The following is a 21,184-nucleotide window of genomic DNA, read 5'->3' as shown; positions in this document are numbered from 1 at the left end:
AACGCAGGCAGATGTGCTCTGCAAATGTCTTGGCACTAGTGGGACTATAGCAAAGTCCAATAGCCACGTATAGGATGCCACTAGGTACACTGAGTGTTTGCTAGTATAATGGCTTCGTTATAATTAGTTGGAGTGTGCAACGCAGGCAGATGCGCTCTGCAAATGTCTTGGCACTAGTGGGACTATAGCAAAGTCCAATAGCCACGTATAGGATGCCACTAGGTACACTGTGTGTTTGCTAGTATAATGGCTTAGTTTAAAAAACTTGGAGTGTGCAATGCAGGCAGATGTGCTCTGCAAATGTCTTGGCCCTAGTGGGACTATAGCAAAGTCCAATAGCCACGTATAGGATGCCACTAGGTACACTGAGTGTGTGCTAGTATAATGGCTTCGTTATAATTAGTTGGAGTGTGCAACGCAGGCAGATGCGCTCTGCAAATGTCTTGGCACTAGTGGGACTATAGCAAAGTCCAATAGCCACGTATAGGATGCCACTAGGTACACTGAGTGTTTGCTAGTATAATGGCTTCGTTATAATTTGTTGTAGTGTGCAACGCAGGCAGATGCGCTCTGCAAATGTCTTGGCACTAGTGGGACTATAGCAAAGTCCAATAGCCACGTATAGGATGCCACTAGGTACACTGAGTGTGTGCTAGTATAATGGCTTCGTTATAATTAGTTGGAGTGTGCAACGCAGGCAGATGCGCTCTGCAAATGTCTTGGCACTAGTGGGACTATAGCAAAGTCCAATAGCCACGTATAGGATGCCACTAGGTACACTGAGTGTTTGCTAGTATAATGGCTTCGTTATAATTTGTTGTAGTGTGCAACGCAGGCAGATGCGCTCTGCAAATGTCTTGGCACTAGTGGGACTATAGCAAAGTCCAATAGCCACGTATAGGATGCCACTAGGTACACTGAGTGTGTGCTAGTATAATGGCTTCGTTATAATTAGTTGGAGTGTGCAACGCAGGCAGATGCGCTCTGCAAATGTCTTGGCACTAGTGGGACTATAGCAAAGTCCAATAGCCACGTATAGGATGCCACTAGGTACACTGAGTGTTTGCTAGTATAATGGCTTCGTTATAATTTGTTGTAGTGTGCAACGCAGGCAGATGCGCTCTGCAAATGTCTTGGCACTAGTGGGACTATAGCAAAGTCCAATAGCCACGTATAGGATGCCACTAGGTACACTGTGTGTTTGCTAGTATAATGGCTGAGTTTAAAAAACTTGGAGTGTGCAATGCAGGCAGATGTGCTCTGCTAATGTCTTTGCACTAGTGGGACTATAGCAAAGTCCAATAGCCACGTATAGGATGCCACTAGGTACACTGAGTGTTTGCTAGTATAATGGGTTCGTTATAATTAGTTGGAGTGTGCAACGCAGGCAGATGCGCTCTGCAAATGTCTTGGCACTAGAGGGACTATAGCAAAGTCCAATAGCCACGTATAGGATGCCACTAGGTACACTGAGTGTGTGCTAGTATAATGGCTTCGTTATAATTAGTTGGAGTGTGCAACGCAGGCAGATGCGCTCTGCAAATGTCTTGGCACTAGAGGGACTATAGCAAAGTCCAATAGCCACGTATAGGATGCCACTAGGTACACTGAGTGTTTGCTAGTATAATGGCTGAGTTTAAAAAACTTGGAGTGTGCAATGCAGGCAGATGTGCTCTGCTAATGTCTTTGCACTAGTGGGACTATAGCAAAGTCCAATAGCCACGTATAGGATGCCACTAGGTACACTGAGTGTTTGCTAGTATAATGGCTGAGTTTAAAAAACTTGGAGTGTGCAATGCAGGCAGATGTGCTCTGCTAATGTCTTTGCACTAGTGGGACTATAGCAAAGTCCAATAGCCACGTATAGGATGCCACTAGGTACACTGAGTGTTTGCTAGTATAATGGCTTCGTTATAATTAGTTGGAGTGTGCAACGCAGGCAGATGCGCTCTGCAAATGTCTTGGCACTAGTGGGACTATAGCAAAGTCCAATAGCCACGTATAGGATGCCACTAGGTACACTGAGTGTTTGCTAGTATAATGGCTTCGTTATAATTTGTTGTAGTGTGCAACGCAGGCAGATGCGCTCTGCAAATGTCTTGGCACTAGTGGGACTATAGCAAAGTCCAATAGCCACGTATAGGATGCCACTAGGTACACTGAGTGTGTGCTAGTATAATGGCTTCGTTATAATTAGTTGGAGTGTGCAATGCAGGCAGATGTGCTCTGCTAATGTCTTTGCACTAGTGGGACTATAGCAAAGTCCAATAGCCACGTATAGGATGCCACTAGGTACACTGAGTGTTTGCTAGTAAAATTGCTTAGTTTAAAAAACTTGGAGTGTGCAATGCAGGCAGATGTGCTCTGCAAATGTCTTTGCACTAGTGGGACTATAGCAAAGTCCAATAGCCACAGATAGGATGCCACTAGGTACACTGAGTGTTTGCTAGTATAATGGCTTAGTTAGAATGAGTTGGAGTGTGCAGAGGACAAGAGGGTACAGTGGCAGGATTGTGGTGCTCTGGGTAGAGGAATGGAAGCCTGCCTTTCTATTCCCTCCTAATGGTGAAATGCAGGGAGGAAATCCCTTACCTGGGCTACACAGACGCTGTTGCTGTTTGCAGGACCTGTCACCTATGGCTTTCTGACCCTGCCGGTACGAGCCCTTAAAAGGACTGCTAGAATGTGCTCTCCCTAAGCTGTCTAACGCTGTGTATGCAGCGCATACAGCTGTATCGGCGATAGGACAAAGGACGGAACTGCGACAGTGATGTCTGACACCAAAGACGCAGAAGGCAGATAATGGCGATCGTGAAGAAAATGTCCGGTTTTATAATGCAGGGACATGTGACATGCAGATCCTATCACACATGCCGTTGCTTCTCTGCCTCAAAGTCCACTTAGGTGTGTGTGTGTCTGTGATTGGCTGACATGCTGGCCAGCCCCACAAGACGCGCGCGCTTAGGGAAGGAAGACAAGAAAAAAAAAAAAAAAATGGCGATCGCCATTATAGAAACAGCAGTGATCTGAAGGCGCTGTTCACGCACACTATACACTGAAATGTGATAATAGTTTGATTCACAGAGTGACTTACACTATTACAGCAGAAACCAAGCTAAGATTTAGCTGTTTTTTGGCTGCTAGAACCGTTCTCGAACGTTTCTAGAACTATCGAGCTTTTGCAAAAAGCTCGAGTTCTAGTTCGATCTAGAACATGCCCCAAAATCACTCGAGCCTAGAACTGGAGAACCACGAACCACGAACCGCGCTCAACTCTACTCATCACTGTCCACATTGGGATCACAATCCAATTTCCAAATGCAAATATCAGTATGTGTTTGGAGTGTGGGAGGAAATCGGAGAACCCGGAGGAAACCCACACAACACGGGGAGAATATACTACTCCTTAGGCTATGTCCGCACTTTCCGTTTTCACCGTAGTTTCCGCAGCGTTTTGAACTGCAGCGTTTTCATGCCAAAATGCATGCATTTTGATTTTCCAGCAAAGTCTATGGAAAATGGGGATTTCTTGTGCGCACTATGCAGTTATAAACGCAGCGTTTAATTTGCATAATTTGTGGCAAAAAACATGCGTTCAAAGAAGCAGCATGTCAATTGCTTTTGCCATTTCTGCAGCGTTTTGATAACATTGAAGTCAATGAGAAATTGAAAAAAGCAACCAACATCAAAATTCCTGCGTTTTACATGCTTTTTAGGTGCAGAAATCATGCGTTTTCGACTACATAAACGCATGGTTTTCTGACATCAAAATAATGAAATGATATGTCTCTTTACACACACACATAGTCCGACAATTAAATTAATGAAAAATATTAATTTATTGTTATATTGTCGATAAATAGTATAAAACCGCTATAATTATATGAAATATTTTCAATATTATTTCAAAAATTGTGTTCCTTTTTTTTCCCTTTTTTCATTGTGTTTGACTGTTTAAACCTTATTTAGCAGTGTCTTAATGTTCAAAACGCATCTGTCTAAACGCAATGGAAAAGCATGTAAAGAGCGCTAAAAACGCAGCAAAAATGCGATAAAAACGTATGCGTATTTACTGCTATTCTGTGGTCAAAAGCAACTTTGGCAAAAGCAATTTCTGCCAGAGGATGCATTTAGAACTGCAACTAGGACAACGCAAAGTGTGGACATAGCCTAACAGATGTTGTCCTTGTTGGGATTTGAGCCTAGCGCTGCAAGGCCTAAGGGGTACTTTGCACACTACGACATCGCAAGCCAATGATAGCGATGCTGAGAGCGATAGTCCCCGCCCCCGTCGCAGCAGCGATATCTTGTGATAGCTGCCATAGCGAACATTATCGCTATGGCAGCTTCACATGTACTTACCTACCCTGCGACATCGCTCTGGCCGCCGAACCGCCTCCTTCCTAAGGGGACGGGTCGTGCGGCGTCACAGCGACGTCACACGGCAGGCGGCCAATAGAAGCAGGGGGCGGACATGAACGGGACGTAAACATCCCGCCCACCTCCTTCCTTCCTCATTGCCGCAGGACGCAGGTAAGGAGATGTTCCTCGCTCCTGCGGCTTCACACACAGCGATGTGTGCTGCTGCAGGAACGAGGAACAACATCGTAACATCGACCTTCCGAAATTATGGAAATGACCGACACTACACCGATCATACGATTTTGACGCTTTTACGCTCGTTAATCGTAGTAAAAAGGATTCACATACTCTGATGTCGTCAACGACGCCAGATGTGCGTCACTTTCGATTTGACCCCACCAACATCGCACCTGCGATGTCGTAGTGTGCAAAGTACCCCTTAGTGCTAACCACTGAGCCACTGTGCTGCCCATAGTGCTGCAGGTTTCGGCGCCTGTAATAGGGCTTGCATATAACGATATCCTTGTAATATCCCTATAGAACATAAACCATATGTGTTTGCAGTGTTTGTTATACAGCTGTAATGCAGATGGGGCTGTCTGCTCAGATTGTATATGGCTTTGTGGCTCTATATGACTGTGGCTTGTCATCATCTATTGTTAGCTTTATACTGCCAGCTTTCAGCTTATATTTTCTGAGTAATGCAGTAACATTAGGACCACATGGGAAACACCTCAGCGGCATTTGCATTGATAATTTGGCTACATGAATGCACTTCAGTCGGAGATCTAATGTAATGTGCTAAATGCTTACTAATTTTAACATAAATTCATTTACAGCATCTGTGTTTTCTGCCAATGCCAATTAGTGACTTTGTCTGCAGATCATTATCTTGCTAATATGAGCGTGTTCTGCTGGTGGTAATGTTTAGAAATTAATCCTGGCATTTTTGTAATAATGGAAGTTTTTTAGATAAAGTAAGGTCTACCCACCTAGTTAAGAACACAAACATACTGCGGCATTACGTGGGCTGCATATTTCTACTAGATTGTGTTTAGCTGGCACTTTATTTTTATTTCGTATGCTACTAAGAAGGATGTCTTATTAAAAGGAATCTGTCAGCAGATTTTTGCTATTTCATCATGACGTAAGCAAGAAGATTCTGAATCGAACTATTTATCACTTGGATTACTGGCTGCAGCCATTCTGACAATCTGAATTTTTAGGTTTAGTCATGTAGCAGAGCGGAGAAAGCTGTCCCTGCCCACACTAGGCTATCTATAGAAATTGACAGTGAGGTATTAATGACAGCAGGGGGCGTTAGACTTATCTGCACCTGCATTTCTAGTCTAGTAATGATAAGGGTACTGCTGCTTTAACAAACATAGCAAATAAAAGATGAGACTGTGACAAAACAGGCTTTCCTGAACCCTCTGTGTAAACCCTTGTAGCATGCTGGTTTCAGGTTACATAGAAAAAACTCCAGTTATGCCACTGAATATGATTGTGCAGCCATTTAAGAGATAAGTTAGTTGATCCCTTTATGATCCCAATGCATTGCTCCTACAGCAAATCACAATTTGAAGTTGTGTTTGGAAGCGCATCGGGACCTGGCGATGTACTTCTAGCTTCTAAATGCTAAACCTCAAGTTCTATTTCCTACCTAGCAGCACCTGCCCCTGGCTGACTGACATGTTAGTGGCTGTAACGGCGGCATCCCTGCACTTTTCTGCCTTCCATCATTGGCAGGGTCACCAACGTACTCATCGCTGCGGCCAATCTGCTTGCGCCACTGCTCCTCACCCACATGTTCCCTCTGCCACTATGACCATCCTGCTGCCTCTGCTCCACTCCCAGCTCTGTCTGTGTCACAGGACCTGCACATGCCACGCAGGTCTCCAGGTACGGCTCCCTTGGGCGTACGCTACGTGTTTCTTAAAGGGCAGCGCTCGCACTACAAAAGTCTTTTCCAGTCTATTACTGGGAACCTGAAAGTATTTAAAGCACCTTCCCCTTCAGGGTGGTGCCTGAGAAATATGTGTCTTCAGTCTTTCCGCAAGTTGCTACTTGTCAGGTCCTTGTAATTCTGAGCTAGTCCTGTGTATCCAAGCCTGTGTTTTTAGTTCTAGTCCAGTTCTTGCCCATTGTTTTTTTATAACCCATGCTCCAGAACCTATCCGGTATACCCGCTCCTGTGTTCCAGTTGCCCTGCCGTCCAGCCTGTAACTTCTGTCCAGCCTGTATCTGCCATCCTACTCGTACCTGCCATCCAGCCTGTACAAGCCGTCCTGCCTCTATCAGCCATCCAGCCAGTACCTGCCATCCAGCCAGTACCTGCCGTCCAAACTGTACCTGCCGTTTAGCCTGTTTGAGCTGTTCCACCTGTACCAGCTGTACTGCCTGTACCCATCCTGCCAGTGTTCTGGTATCCATCCTGCCAGTGCTCTGGTAACTGTCCTGACCTTCTGTACCTGCATCCGTCTTGTGACTCTACACCAGAACCGGTAACTGCCTGTGCCAGTGGTCCTGTCTGCATCTGTAGCTGAACATTTCCTGCCTGTAGCTCCAACTCTGTCTTGCCTGCTGCCAGTCCTGACTTAAACCTGCAGCCCCGACTCTGAATTGGCTGCTGCTATTTGGGTCAGCAACTGTGGACCCGGGGACTGTTTTGGAGTGGTACCTGGTGTCTACTGGTAGCCAAGTCCAACCTCCTCATCAGAGTCTCTGGTGAATACCCAGTGGGCACTTAGTCACGCTTCTCCAGGGTAAGCCCAAGTCCTTGGTCCAGTGGGTCCACACCCTGTATCGGCTATTATGCGTAGTGCCGCTCTGGCCGTAATAGTGGTGGTGTATCCCAACTAATGACCTGTCATTCAGCAAAGGGAGGGTGCTTCTACTTAGGTAATATAACATGAGTCTGAGAAGCTGTAAATGCTTCATCTTGCCCCAATGCTTTTCCAGATACAACTTCAAAACTCCATTTTTTTCACTGCTGAAGGTCATAAAGGGAATAACTAACTTATCTTTTTGGCTGCACAATCATAGTAAGGTTTGGGGGGCAAATGTTTCTGACAGGTTCCATTTAAGAGGTCTATGTCTCTTAATAAATACGTCTCATTTTAGTGTATTGCTCTTTTCGTGAACACCAGGGTACGAAATTCCAGTTTTAAGTAAATATCCCCCTATTTGTACACTTTTATTCTGTAGCCCAAATTTTTAAGGATTTACAAAGGGGCTCAGAAGATTGTGACCGCTGGTATTTTCTCTTTTAGTGGTGGCCATGTGTGGTGTTAGTCCAAAGTGAATAAATATAGCTGAATGTATACTGCACTGTGCCTATTGAAGAGTACAGTACAGTATTTCATCAATATGGTTACCTTTAAAGCTGAGCAGACCCGTGGAACTTAGGTTCGAAGGGTTCAGCCGGATGTCAGATAAAGTTTGGTTTGGGACCTGGACTTGACCTGAACCCTAATGGTAGTCACTAATTAGGCAGGTCGGGTTTCCGCCCACGTGCAGCCAGCCATAAACAGATCACTTTTAGAGGTGGGTGGAGGAGGTTTTTCCATTTTTTTTTTTTTTGTTTGGTGCACACTACATTTGATCATGCTGATGTTACCCCCAATGCGAGCCGTTCAAATACTACAAGGGGCTCGCACTGGGCAGAGCACCGAACATACCCCAGCAGAGCGCTGCTCACACAAGTAATTTGCATACGTAAAGCATCCCATCGCCGAACCCAAACTCTGGTTTGTTTTTTTTTATAAAGTCTGTGTTTGGTACGAACACTGATCCTTGGGTTCGCTCATCTCTAACTACATAAATGTAATTTAATGTTTTCCTAAAAGACAGGCTATCATTGTTAGCGATCTGTAATGTGTGTAATACTGGTAACTTACTGCAATATGGCATATAATACTGATTAGTATATATATACCTATGTACATCTGACCTCACATGTAGTCAGCCATTACAACCATAACGCTGTTTCAGAATATGTTCAGGACACCATGTGGCTGTCATTTCAAAAGTTATTGTTGATAAACTGTCGGCATGAACAGTATATGATCTTGAATCAGCCTTTAGTCTGCTTAAAAATCAACAAGTCCAAACAATGGAACTTGAGGAAATTTAGTGGCTCCATAATATATGCTTACTATAGGAAATCTAATTTTCACTAGTTTATTTTTTAAAAGAAACCGTAAGAAGCTTTGACCCCCTACCAATCATTTATATAATTTTTTGGCCCTTTAGGCTGCTTTCACACATCCGGTTTGAGCTCTGCGGCTCAATCCGGCTGTGAAGCCTATGCAACGGATGCGGTGAAAACACCGCATCCTTTGCATAAGTTTTCTACATGCGGCCGGTCCGGTTTTTGCCGCTTGCGGCATGCTACTGAGCATGCGCAGTGGCAAAAACCGCATGCGGCGGCCGGATGCGGTTTTTGCCGCATCCGGCATCCATAGGGATGCATTGGGAAAAGCGCCGCATCGGCCGGATGCGGCGCGATGCGGGTTTTTTTGCCGGAGCAAAAAACGTGCCAGGGAACGTTCCATCCGGCCGCCGCATCGGCTAAATCTGCCGCATGCGGCAAAAACCGGACCGAACGCAAGCCCATGCGGCACAATGCGGCACTAATTAAAGTCTATGCAGGAAAAACGCAACCGGCAGCAAAAAAAACGGTTGCGGTTTTCCTGCAAAGTGCCGAATTGTGCCGCATTGCAAAAGCCGGATGTGTGAAAGCAGCCTTACAAGATAAGCCAGTCTATTCCTTTATGACCTCAAGCGCTGCTCCAACAGCAATAAATTGTGTTTTGAAGTTGTGTCTGGAAAGTGTATTGGGCAAGACGATGCACTTACAGCTTCTCAGCCTCACTCTGCAATTCCCTGCTGAGTCAGGGGCCCTTGAATAAGAGCAACAACCTGTCTGTGAGCAGGGGAGGGTGCTGCCAGGCAGGAAAGTGCATCATCCCGCCCCTATGCATTTCCAGACACAACTTCAAAAATGTAATTTTTCTCTAAAAGAGCAGTGCTTTGGATTAATAATTTGGGGTTATTAATAAATCTACTGGGTTTTCTGTTAAAGGATACACAGTCATAATAATGTTTTTGTGGTATAAAAGTTTCTTACACGTCCCTTTAAAATAACATGGGAATTTAGTTATGGTAGTAATTCAAAGGTAAATCCAACCTCTTTATATCTGTCAGTGTTTTTGAAAATATTTTTGTATGTTTTATTTTTTTTATCATATTTAACTTGCAGGTTTACCAAAGTTGCAGGTTATTAGGATTTACAATGGTTACCCTGCACCACCAGTGAACAATGGCCCTTCACTCACCTTACAGGTTGGAGACACCATCGAGTTAATAAGGGCTGATCCTCACAGCCTGTTCTGGCAGGTAGGTGTGTGGTAGTATTGTAGAATTGGAAATTAGTCCAGGACATTTTCTGAACATTTCACCCACAAGATGTCAATCCTGATTGTGGCTTCTAAGCAACACAAAGTTAGAAGAGTCCCTTTGCTCCATCTGCTTCAGCTCCAGCCTTCTGATGGTGTTGGAGTAGAACACAGCACTCCGAAGTGAATATGTATACCATATACATTTCAACTTTCATGGGCCCTTAGAAATGGTGTAAACTATAGCTATATATAGGCAACGGAACACCCTTTAATATAAATTACACTAAAGGCCGCTTTACATGCAATGACATCGCTAACGCAATGTCATTGGGGTCACTGAATTCGTGACGCACATCCGGCCTCGTTAGCGACGTCGTTGCGTGTGAAACGCACGAACGACCATTGCCGGGCAATTTTACCTACCTTATTGTTGATTGTTGACATGCTTTCCATTTCCCAAATATCGTTGCTATAGCAGGACGCAGGTTGTTCGTCGTTCCTGCGGCAGCACACATCGCTATGTGTGACACCGCAGGAACGAGGAACAACCTCGTACCTGCGGCCGGCCGCAATGAGGAAGGAAGGAGGTGGGCGGAATGTTTGTCCCGCTCATCTCTGCCCCTCCGCTTCTATAGAGTGGCCGCTTAGTGACGTCGCTTTGACGCCGAACGAACCACCCCCTTAGAAAGGAGGCGGTTCGCCGGCAACAGCGACATCGCAGGGAAGGTAAGTATGTGTGACGGGTGTTAGCGATGTTGTGCACCACGGGCAGCGATTTGCCCGTGATAGACAACCGACGGGGGCACGTACGCACGCTAGCGATATCGATAGCAATATTGCTGCGTGTAAAGCGGCCTTAAGTGTTTGATGTAAAAAAAAACAAAGAAGAAAATAATATGGACATATACCCTGCTGTAACTAAATAGAAGCATAATGCATATAAATAAACATAGGGTACTTAATAAACACTATTTTTGATAAAAAAAAAAAAGTAAAGCAATCCCACTGCGACAAGGTGTGCCCAATCGGGACAGTACCTACACTCTCTAATATTAAAACCTCACCATGTGTCAACAGACATCAATCTGAATAAGGGCAGAGAGTGGCTGGGTCCCAACTGGACACACAGCCATGGGAAGCACTAGATGTAATGTCCACCTCACTAAGAAGGGGTCCACACCTTATTTGTACTGAGACTACAAAAAAAAGTGTTTGATGTGTAGTGTAATTGAGGGGTGTTACTTGGGGTATATGTTGCCACACTTTACACCATCCTGTAACTAAAGATGGATGTTCTTCGTCTCCTAATGCTTCAGAACGTCTCATCACATTGCACCCATCTACATCTGAGAATAATTCTAAGATTGTACTGCTGGCTTTCTTTCTAGCACTCTGGTCATGATCTGTGATAGTTATTGCCAAGCTGACAATTTCATAATAGCCCTGGGCATAAGTGAAGGCCAGTTGCTGTCCTATGGTATTGCCTGTTTGGGCTTATGACTTAACAGATAGCTGTGCACTTTATGTTTTTTAATGTATATTTTGTTGGAAGCTGAAGGGATGCCTGATCTATTATCATAAAAATGCCAGCGTATACAACTTTGGATACAAAATATTTCATTCTTCTGTTTCAGGGAAAAAATATTGCTACGGGAGATCTTGGCTTTTTTCCAAGTGATGCTGTAAAACCAAGCCCATGTGTAAGTATGAAATACTTATATGAATTTTTTTGATAAAGTTATGTTCAAAAAAAGTTACAGGGGGCGTAATAAATACAGCACTCTACCTTAGGGCACGTTCACATGACCAAATTTATAACTCAAGAACAGTCTAAAAAAACAAAAAAAAAAATCAAAACTTGAACTCGCATAGACAGCACTGAAACCAATGTTATTCAATTGGTGTATTCAGATGACTATTTTGTTACATAAATGAAATGGGTGCGCAAGAAAAAAATGGATTTTATACTAATACTCTGAATAGCACCTGATTTTTATTACTATATTGCAATTATTAAAGGTGTTATCTGTGACTTTACTTATTTTTTTCTTTTGGGGCTTAAAAGTTACAGGAAGTTAGTTGCTAACTTCCTGCTTATTCTGTCGGTTCCGAGCGGCCATGGACCCTTCTTGACAATAATTCTGCGGCTTCCCGTGACATCACGTTGATAGAGCAGCTTCTTTTCTTTCGCTCTGCTCTGTCAACGGGACGTCATAGTTAGGCTGATGCCACACGGGGTTATGTGTGAGTCCTCACATGACACTCGGCTCACGCTCGCACAGCGGGAGCCGAGTGTCATGCAACTGTGGTCCAATTGTGTGATCAGACCAGGGGGGGGGCAGCTCTGAGGAGGGGCGCGCCGGTGCTGTGGAGGAGAGGGGGGATTTATCTCCCTATCTCCTCCGTTGCCGGCTGATGCGATTCTCGCACTGCACTCGCGTTACACTGGTGTAATGCAAGTGCAGTGCAATGTTTCTCTCCCCCAAAGACTTGAATGGGTGCGAGTGAAACAGGATCACATTCTACTCGCAGCATGCTGCGACTGTTTTCTCTGTCCGATTAGGGCTGAGAAAATAGTCGCTCATGGGAACTGCCCTATAGAGTAATATTTGTCCAAGTGGAATGCAATTTTTTTTATCGCATTCCACTCGCACCATTTTTCTCGTCGTGTGTCCTAGGCCTTAATGTCATGCTTATTGACAGCCAGCTTCCTGTTACTTAATTGCAGGGAGCATATGTCAATCAGCATGACGTTAGCAGTGAAGCCCCATCAACAGAGCAGCCCAGAAGAGAAAGATTTGCTCTGTTGTTCTAAGGTCAAATGAGTGGTCCATGGCCACTTTCAGTCAGTAGACATAGTTTGTAGTAGTTAGCAACTGCATGCCTGTAGCCTCATAGGAAAATATAAGCAAAGATTGTGTACAATCCTTTAACAAAAGTGGTGTCGTAAATTTTCTTAACTGTTGGTATTCAAAAATGGATGATATACAAATGTCAAAAACAAACTTATGGATTGCATAAGAATAACAATAAAGATGAGAAATTATCAATTTTTTTACATATGAATGTCGAATAATTTTATTTTTTACACTCATGTGCACTTGGCCCAAGCACTAGTATTTTTTCAGTATATTTTTATTGACCATATCCAAAGTCTAAAACGTTGGTGGAAGTAACGGCGTGCTGCAGCCACTATGAATTTTGCCTATGTACCCATCATTTTGTAGACTGAAGATACCGCAGTAAATGGTTAAAGTTGGGGATATCGATCTACTAGATGACTGTCGTCACCTATACTGTATGCTCTAATTCACTCTGTTGTTCTGTCCTCCAAATGTCACTTGTTGCACAGAAGTTTAATTAACCATAGTAAGAAATGACTCATATCTAAGCGTGTTTGCAGATGGGTTATTAATTAGAGGTGGCATGAAAGAAGCCTATTCTAAGAACTTATATCTGACACTTTTTAAAATATTAGTTTCTAGTTACTTGCTCACATGTGCCCACATTTGCATTTTCGGTGCGACTTTGTAAAAATGGCATGGGTGGATGAGCTAGCTTTGAAAACACACAAACTGAAAAACCACTGAGTTTTCACTTTCAGGGAACATACCTACTGGTGGGAAAATTAGGAAGGTGCTGTAAATATTAACACTTTTTGCCCTGATTTATAGCTTAACCACAGGAGGACGGAGGAGTGGAAATGTGGTCTTGCATTGATAAATTTAAGGTTGTACATGAGAAGGGATAATACAAACCTAAACATACATGTAAAAGGAGTGTAGCATCCAATGTCGAGCAGCAAAAAGAAGAGGTGCGTCAGAAGATAGATGCACAATGAGAGCATAGCCTGCACATGGAATATTATAGCATTTTTAGATATCAGTGCACAAGAAAAACAGTACATTTTGAGCGGGTTCAAAGGAAGGCTACTAAAGATGGAATATGATCCCAGAGCCAGCAAGATTATCAATTTATAGTCATATTGTGTAAAAAAAAAAAATAGTTGGCTGAGGGTTGACCAATAACTATAAATGTATAAAAGTTAATGCAGAGATTTCTCACACAACCTATAACCAGGACTGAGATTATACCAACGTGCTATATTCCATCCTGCAGCTACAATTGTAAAAAAAGCTTCATTATCAGCAAGAAAGGAGATTCTTTACTGTAAGAGAAGTGAGAACATTGGACTTTCTGTTTTAGCAAATTGTAAATTTACTAAGTTTATTGAAGAGGGGACTTGATGCCTTTCTAAAATGTAGCAACATTACAAATTATGTTTTTTAAGTTTATGGAGGTGGGTTGTTGATTCAGGGATTTATTTTAATTGCCTTATTGAGAGTCTTGAAGAAAATTTCCCTAATGGCATTTGCTGTACGGGTTTATCTCTTCCTATGAAGCAACATTGTAGAATAATAGGCTGGATGGATGGATGAATTTTTTAGTTTTTAGCTTTAGAGTATGGTTCTATGTCTCTTACTCGTCTCTTTCCCCACAGCAGATGCCAAAGCCAGTAGATTACTCCGGACAGCCATGGTGAGTACATTTCACAAGTTTATTCTTTAAAGGAATTGTCCAGGACTATGTTGTTTGTTTGTTTTTACTATAGGCCTAAGTATTGACAAGCATGTAGTTTCTACCTATCTGTTCTATCTGGCCCGAGCTCAGAGTGGTCACCCACCGCTCCTGACAGCAATTCTCGATTTACGTCAACAATGTAGCTCTTCTAGTCTGCTATGCTTGGGTCATGACTGCCGACATCACGCAGATCGACAGTTGGCTCCCCACAGTTAGACGATGGGGAGCTGGCTGTCAGTCAGCATGACATCGGCAGTCACACCCTATCAACAGAGTTGAACAGATGAAAAGTAGCTGCTATGTTCATGTGACATCAGCAGAAGCCACAGAATCATCGGGATAAGTAGTCTGTGTCAGAGATTGAAGCCGGGCATAACAGGAAGGTAGTTAGAGACAAAACTTTGTGGACAGAAGGAGCCAGTCAGTCAAAGTTTCAAACTCCATCAGCCAATCTGATTTCTTAGTAGCCAGTTAAAGGGGTACTCTGGGGAGATAAAAAATTCTTCTACTGTTCATGCCCTCATTAACTATGAAGATGAGATGCACTATGCTGTTCCTGTACCTGTACCTGTAATTCAGTGTGAAGCCGGAGCTGCTCCTTGGTGCTTCACCTCCCTTCTGGGACAATACATCAAACATCAGGGGCCATGGCCTGCTCAATGCTGTTGTTCATAAGACTGCCCCCTGATAATAGCTGCTTAATTGCAGTCTGAGAGCTGGGGACATGCAAGAGGTGGGGCAGATCTTACCAGGGGGCTGGCTGTAACCAACAGCATAGAGCAGGCAAGGAGAAAAAAAACATCAGCTCACCAGATTGGAAAATACTGTTGATGAATAGCTGTGCATGGAAGCCTCAGTCTGGTTCCTGAGTGTGTAAAAGCATGAAAAAAGGGAAAAATCAAGCAACTGCAAAAAATAGTACACAATAAAACATCACATTTATTGGGAAAAAATTAAAATCCAGAAAAAAGAAAAATATGAGTATAATATACATGAAGACACCGGTCTGCATATTTTGAGACATCGCTCAGTCTTGACAGGGTATACATGAGAAGAATAAGGATTTTATAACAGACATCTTCTAAAGTGGGCGTGAGCACAAACCTATAATTCAAGCTTTACCCTGTAGGCTTGTTACGGTATGTGTGATACTAGATGGTTCAAAAGAAACCTTGTATGCTAATAGTAAAAATAAATAAGAATACTGTGAAATATCACAAATAAATAATTACAATAAAGATGAGTATATGCAATCAGTTATACATACATATTCTTATACTGAACTTAAACATAGAATCATATTATATATGTACCTATATTGATACATTCAAGAAATAAGGCTTAATGTAAAAACCATTATATCATTATTAAAATTAAGGCCATTAGGAGATCTAGTATCTAATATTAAAATCCAGTATACCTCACGCTTCAAAAGAAGTTGTGCCCAATCTCCAACTCTGACTGGGTGATTAATCCTCTCAATGCCTGTAACCATTAGTAAAGTAGCATTTCCTTGATGTATGTCCAGAAAAATGTCTTGACAAACCTGACATGGATCATTTAACCTTAAAGGATCAAGGATACCATTGTATATATGTTCAGATGTAGCAAGCCATGCCTCCTATTGTGTGTTGTAATGTCCCAGAATGGAGGTGGAGCACCAAGGAGCAGCTCCAACTTCACTCTGAATTACCGGAACAGCACTGTATGTCTCATCTTTAGAAATTATAAGGGCGGGGACAGTGGAAGAATATTTTATCTCACCGGAGTACTCATTTAATAAGCAGAACCCAAAAAGTTAGGCAATAGGAGAAAATAGGTAATAACATTGTCATACAGGGCTCCTGGGATTTACCCAGTCCTTAGTAGAATATATTCCTATTACATGCATCCTCTTTTTGCAGCACATTGTCTTGTCTTTCCATGGTTACAACCTACTGCAGCTTACAGTCTTCCTTGTTCCTGCACCATTTCCCTCATGTATCTTATTTTATCCGCAAGCTTCATTATGTAACAGCCAACCTTCTCTTGTTTCCAGTTGACTAACCTAAAACAAGTAGGTATAGCAGGTAGAGGCAGTCTCCTATGCTGCTAAAGAATCTTTCTTTGACTACCATCTACACATATAAATATCTATACTGAATGGATGGTCATCCATACAGGAGGGGATGAGGTTGATAACCCGCCTGGTTTTCTATATTAAAATGATCCTAATTTTAATAATTAGACTATGTACAGTATATAGAATGACTGCAGTAGAATTAGGTTGGAGGGGTTTTACATGGCTTTTGGCTTGTATGTCACCTTTGTCACATTAACTCTTACAATGTCTTTCTCTTTCTAGGTATGCAGGGGGCTATGGAGAGGGTGCAGGCAGAGGTGGAGCTGATGAACAGAGAAAACAGTACCTACCTCGTCCGACACAGAACGAAGGAGATCAGGGAATATGCAATCAGTATTAAGTAAGCCTGGCTGAGACCCCATTATTTATTGGTTCATGGACAGCTTTGTACTTTTGGTAGTTGTCTTTCTAGTTGAACAAAAGATTTGTAGGATCCTGGTTCATCAATCAATTTGGTACTCAATGGCAGCCAGATCGGGGCAGGGCATTTTTTCTTAGCGGGCACTCCCATTGTCCTGGGCGCCTCTTAAGTATTAGGCCCTAACAACGTCTTGATAGCACATCTTCACGTCATAGTAACTAGGCCTCAAGCAGCCCAGGAAAAAAAAAAAAAAAAAGAGTGTTCCCCACAGATGATTATTGAGGAGCTACCTCATGAATAAGAAATTTGCAAGCAGTACCGAAAAAAGAAAGCAGTTTTACTCTGCATACAAAGAAGCTGTCCCTCCAAAATAGAGAAAATAATATCAACTTTAAACAAAAAAACAAATGGACAACTAAAAACATTGAAAAGAGAATGCACTTTGTGCCAGTACCCCAAATCCAAACTAAGGCTCTAGGGATAAAGCCCATATGATCCACACATAGGAAAGAGAACTCCATGATTACATAAAAAGTATACAGAGAAAATAAATATGTAAAAAGTAAAACTAGCCCAGCTGGACATGCACAACAATAATGACATACATACCAAGTAATACACAATGCTCAAGCAGCAAGACAGTGAAGATATATAAATTGTGCACACTCAACTAATGACAATGGCCCCAGAGTCATCATGTGATGTCCAAAGATTAAAAAATTACCGGAAGAAGTTTTTGTACTTGTAAAAACCCAACAGATACGGATATTTCAATGACGCCGCACCTCTCATTACTTTGATTGGATATAGATGACTTTACACCAAAAATTTGTTATGCTTCATCTAGTTTTAGAAACAAAACACATTTTGCATCCAATTGGAAGTCTTCTAATATCCCTACTATTGATGACATAATTGAAAAAGTGTCAGTAATGCGTTTGAATTTGCCTATACGGTAAAGAATAATTCCATCCAACAATATAGTATCAGATGGGATTTATGGAACAAAGAAATTCCTTAAAAATAAAAAAAACTCACATTTATACTTTTTTAAACCTGGAACCAAGGAGTGATGTATATATCACACTGGACACCAGGGGGTGACTGTATGGGAACCCCTGCACTGCCCCTCAGACTAAAGGCATCTTGAGCTTTCCCTCAACCCCAAGGTACACTTGATGGTAGAGAGGTCTGAGCCACCAGCGTGTCCCTATCTCCTGTCCAAGGCCTGATGTAACTCCCTCCACACCCACCACCCATGGTACGGACCAGGACAGTAGTCACAAAACCCCTCCGATAAATAACACAGACAGGGGCGACAATATTCACACACACCAAAAACAAACACCAGGGGGACCACAAAAAGGTGCTCAGGAGGTAAATAAGATAAGGAGATAGTAACTAAACAACAGGGTTACTTCCACACCAAACAGCAGAAACCACCTCCTTTACGCTTCAGAAAGAATTCTGAATAACCACACCCTCTGTTTTTATTAGACGGTATTTATCCAGGTTGGGAGTGGTTATCAGCCGATACACCTGAGCAGAGGTAATGAGCTTGCTGCTCTTAAGGAAAACTGATATTAACCCCATGTATGCCAAAAATAAAAAACACTTTTAAGTGTATAGTCTCAGATGATACAAAAGAGACTCTGAATCTGAGCCTGTCACTAATCTCCAAGAGAGACGACCGTGACAGTGCACCTCTGATGCTCACTGCCAACAAAGTGTGAGTGGACCCTAACCCTTCCCGTACCCTAGATCCCGGAGGAATGGCCACTGACTCACCCCTATGTATTAATAATGTTACACTAATGAACAATCAATACAGCAATACGAAGAGTAAGATATAAAAACCCTGTGTGAATAAAAGCTTTCTGGGTGAATTGTAGCACCAATATATTATACAGCACGCAGCGCAGGTAAATATACCGGTCTGGCGCAGATTTTAAAGTGGCCATTTTTTTAATGTCATTACAGCAAAACTTGGCAAAAAATATTTTTTTCTGCCTAATAATAATGTTGCTTTTCACAACATGTGGAGGGAGCCTTATTCTTAGTGCTTGGGATATGAAATAACGATCTGACATTGGACATTTGGGTGAAATCTGTGTAAATATACATTACCTATTTTATAGCTCGTCTTAGAGTTTTTAATATCTTGACACCTATTTCATTCACCTTCTTAAGTAGCCCATGGCCACAAATAATATGCATTAAATCACACTGTATATAAAAGAACTAATTGGATATAAATACGATCAGGTTAACCAATCCTTTAAAAAGCAAACTGCATCTTTTTCTTCACCCGGCTAAATATATTCTGTTAATGAGTTGTCAGACCTGTGTTGGATGGAATATACTCTCAGCCTCTGCAATGAATCTGTTTACTCTTATTTTGGGCCCTGCCCGCAGGTAATTATTGATCCTTGGCTGATTAAAAGCAAGTTTATATTCAGAAGTTATGCCTTGCCCGCAGGTACAACAATGAAGTGAAGCACATCAAGATATTAACGAGAGATGGCTTTTTTCGCATTGCAGAAAATAGGAAATTTAAAAGTTTAATGGTAAGCATTGATTCCGCTCCTTTGCAAAAAAAAGAAAAAAAAATGTCACACTGATCTATTGTTTGTTAAACTCCTTCTGCCAAAAGCATCTTTCCTGAACTTGAAAGCCATATGATTTGTTAAAGAGATCCGCAAGATTTCATTATCACATAGCTGGAATTAGTTAGTAGGTGATGAGTTTTGCTCCTAGTTTTGTATTTGTTGGTTAGGAGTAGTAATGAGCGGGCACTACCATGCTCAGGTGCTCGGTGCTCATAACCAGCAGGTGCACGCTCCAATGGGGCAGACTGATGTACCCGAGTATAATGGAAGTCAATGGGGAACTCAAGCATTTTTCTGGAAGATTTCCCAAAAATATGCTCTAGTCTCCTATTAACTTCCAAGTCAATGTCTGACTTTCTTTCATTCATTTTCATAGATTTTTAATTTTCTATTACTTTTGTCAGATTCAAGTTACTTCTGTAACCATTGTGGGTTTTTTTTTCATTAAACAAGGGGTACCAACAATTTTGACCACATGTGTAGTTGTATATAACATTTATGTATGATGTGTACGGTATATATACCTGTACATGTATATAACACCTATATGCATGTATAGATATATCAAACATAACACTTATGTATGAGGTATGTACAGTATACATGTACAGTATATGACACTTATGTATGATGTATGTATACATGTATGACACTTATGTATGAAGTATGTATACATCTAGAGGTACAAATGCTCTTCTTGCATGAGAAAGGTACAAAAGCATGAGTGACCTTGGCTGAACAGAATGCTGTGTGTTAGGCCTCTTTCACACGTCCGTTAAAATCATGCACTTTTTCACAGACGTATTGCGTATTGCCCTCCATGTGCCGTGTTTATGGCACACGTGTGTTCTCCGTGTGCTGTCCCTGATAACACACGGAGAACAGGAACTTTCTGCTCACCTGTCCCTTGCTTTGCTGTTCGTGTTGCTCATCTACGGTCTCCGGTCCTGCCAACTCCCGGCTGCTGTTGCTTCCGGCCCACAGTGCAGTGAATATGCGATGAGCATAATGAGCAGGGATTGTAAGCAAGTGACGGCAGCGGCAGAGACAGCAGTGCTGAAGAAGGTGATTATAGAAATTCCTTTTAATTTACAGACACGTGTGTTTTCTCCGGTGCGTGTCACACGGATCACATCCATGCGGTACGTGTGACACCCGTCATGCCAGAGAAAAACGGACATGTCTACGTGTGGAGCACACGGGCACACGTATGCTCCACACGGACACATGGTTCATGGCAAAACACTCACGTGAGCGCAGACCCATTGATTTTAATGGGTCTACGTGTGCCCTGGTCTCCGGTACGTGAGGAAACGGACCAAACACGCACCGGAGACACGGACGTGTGAAGCAGGCCTGAGATGGTATGTGTCTAACTTATGCTGTGAGTTAATACTGCCATAGTACTGGAAAGACTCTATGGCTATCTGAAGTTATGATTTCACAAATAATTTAGGATAATCTGTCACCAGATTTTTGCAATGTAATCTGAGAGCAGCATCATGTTTGGGCTCAGCATCTCATTCCAGTGATGTCACTTGCTAGTTTGCATGCTATCATCCTGATGCAATCACCGTTTTCTCATCTGCCAATCTAGCAGCACTCAGAATGTTGAGCCCTATAAAACCCCACCAACACCACTGACTGGCAGCCTTCTGTGTACATTGACAGAAAGTTGATAATTAGTGGTGGGAGTGGGGTCACACAGTGCAGTTAACTAGGAGGCAAGAGACACCTAGTCCTGTAG

The 21,184-nt window shown here is 42.5% G+C and overlaps 1 protein-coding gene across 1 annotated transcript in view; it reads left to right on the top strand.

Annotated features, from left to right (window-relative positions):
* VAV3 (vav guanine nucleotide exchange factor 3) overlaps positions 1-21,184 on the top strand; it is a 278,408-nt gene that overhangs the window by 233,993 nt on the left and 23,231 nt on the right. The window contains 6 exon segments of the mRNA XM_075322211.1: positions 9,626-9,762; positions 11,399-11,464; positions 14,266-14,307; positions 16,421-16,423; positions 16,698-16,807; positions 19,308-19,395. Coding sequence (XP_075178326.1) covers positions 9,626-9,762; positions 11,399-11,464; positions 14,266-14,307; positions 16,421-16,423; positions 16,698-16,807; positions 19,308-19,395 — 446 coding nt within the window.

Source organism: Anomaloglossus baeobatrachus, chromosome 8 (assembly GCF_048569485.1).
Source record: "Anomaloglossus baeobatrachus isolate aAnoBae1 chromosome 8, aAnoBae1.hap1, whole genome shotgun sequence".
In the NCBI taxonomy this organism is placed as follows: domain Eukaryota; kingdom Metazoa; phylum Chordata; class Amphibia; order Anura; family Aromobatidae; genus Anomaloglossus; species Anomaloglossus baeobatrachus.
Note: the sequence above shows the minus strand (reverse complement) of the source record. Positions and strands in the feature narration are given on the sequence as shown.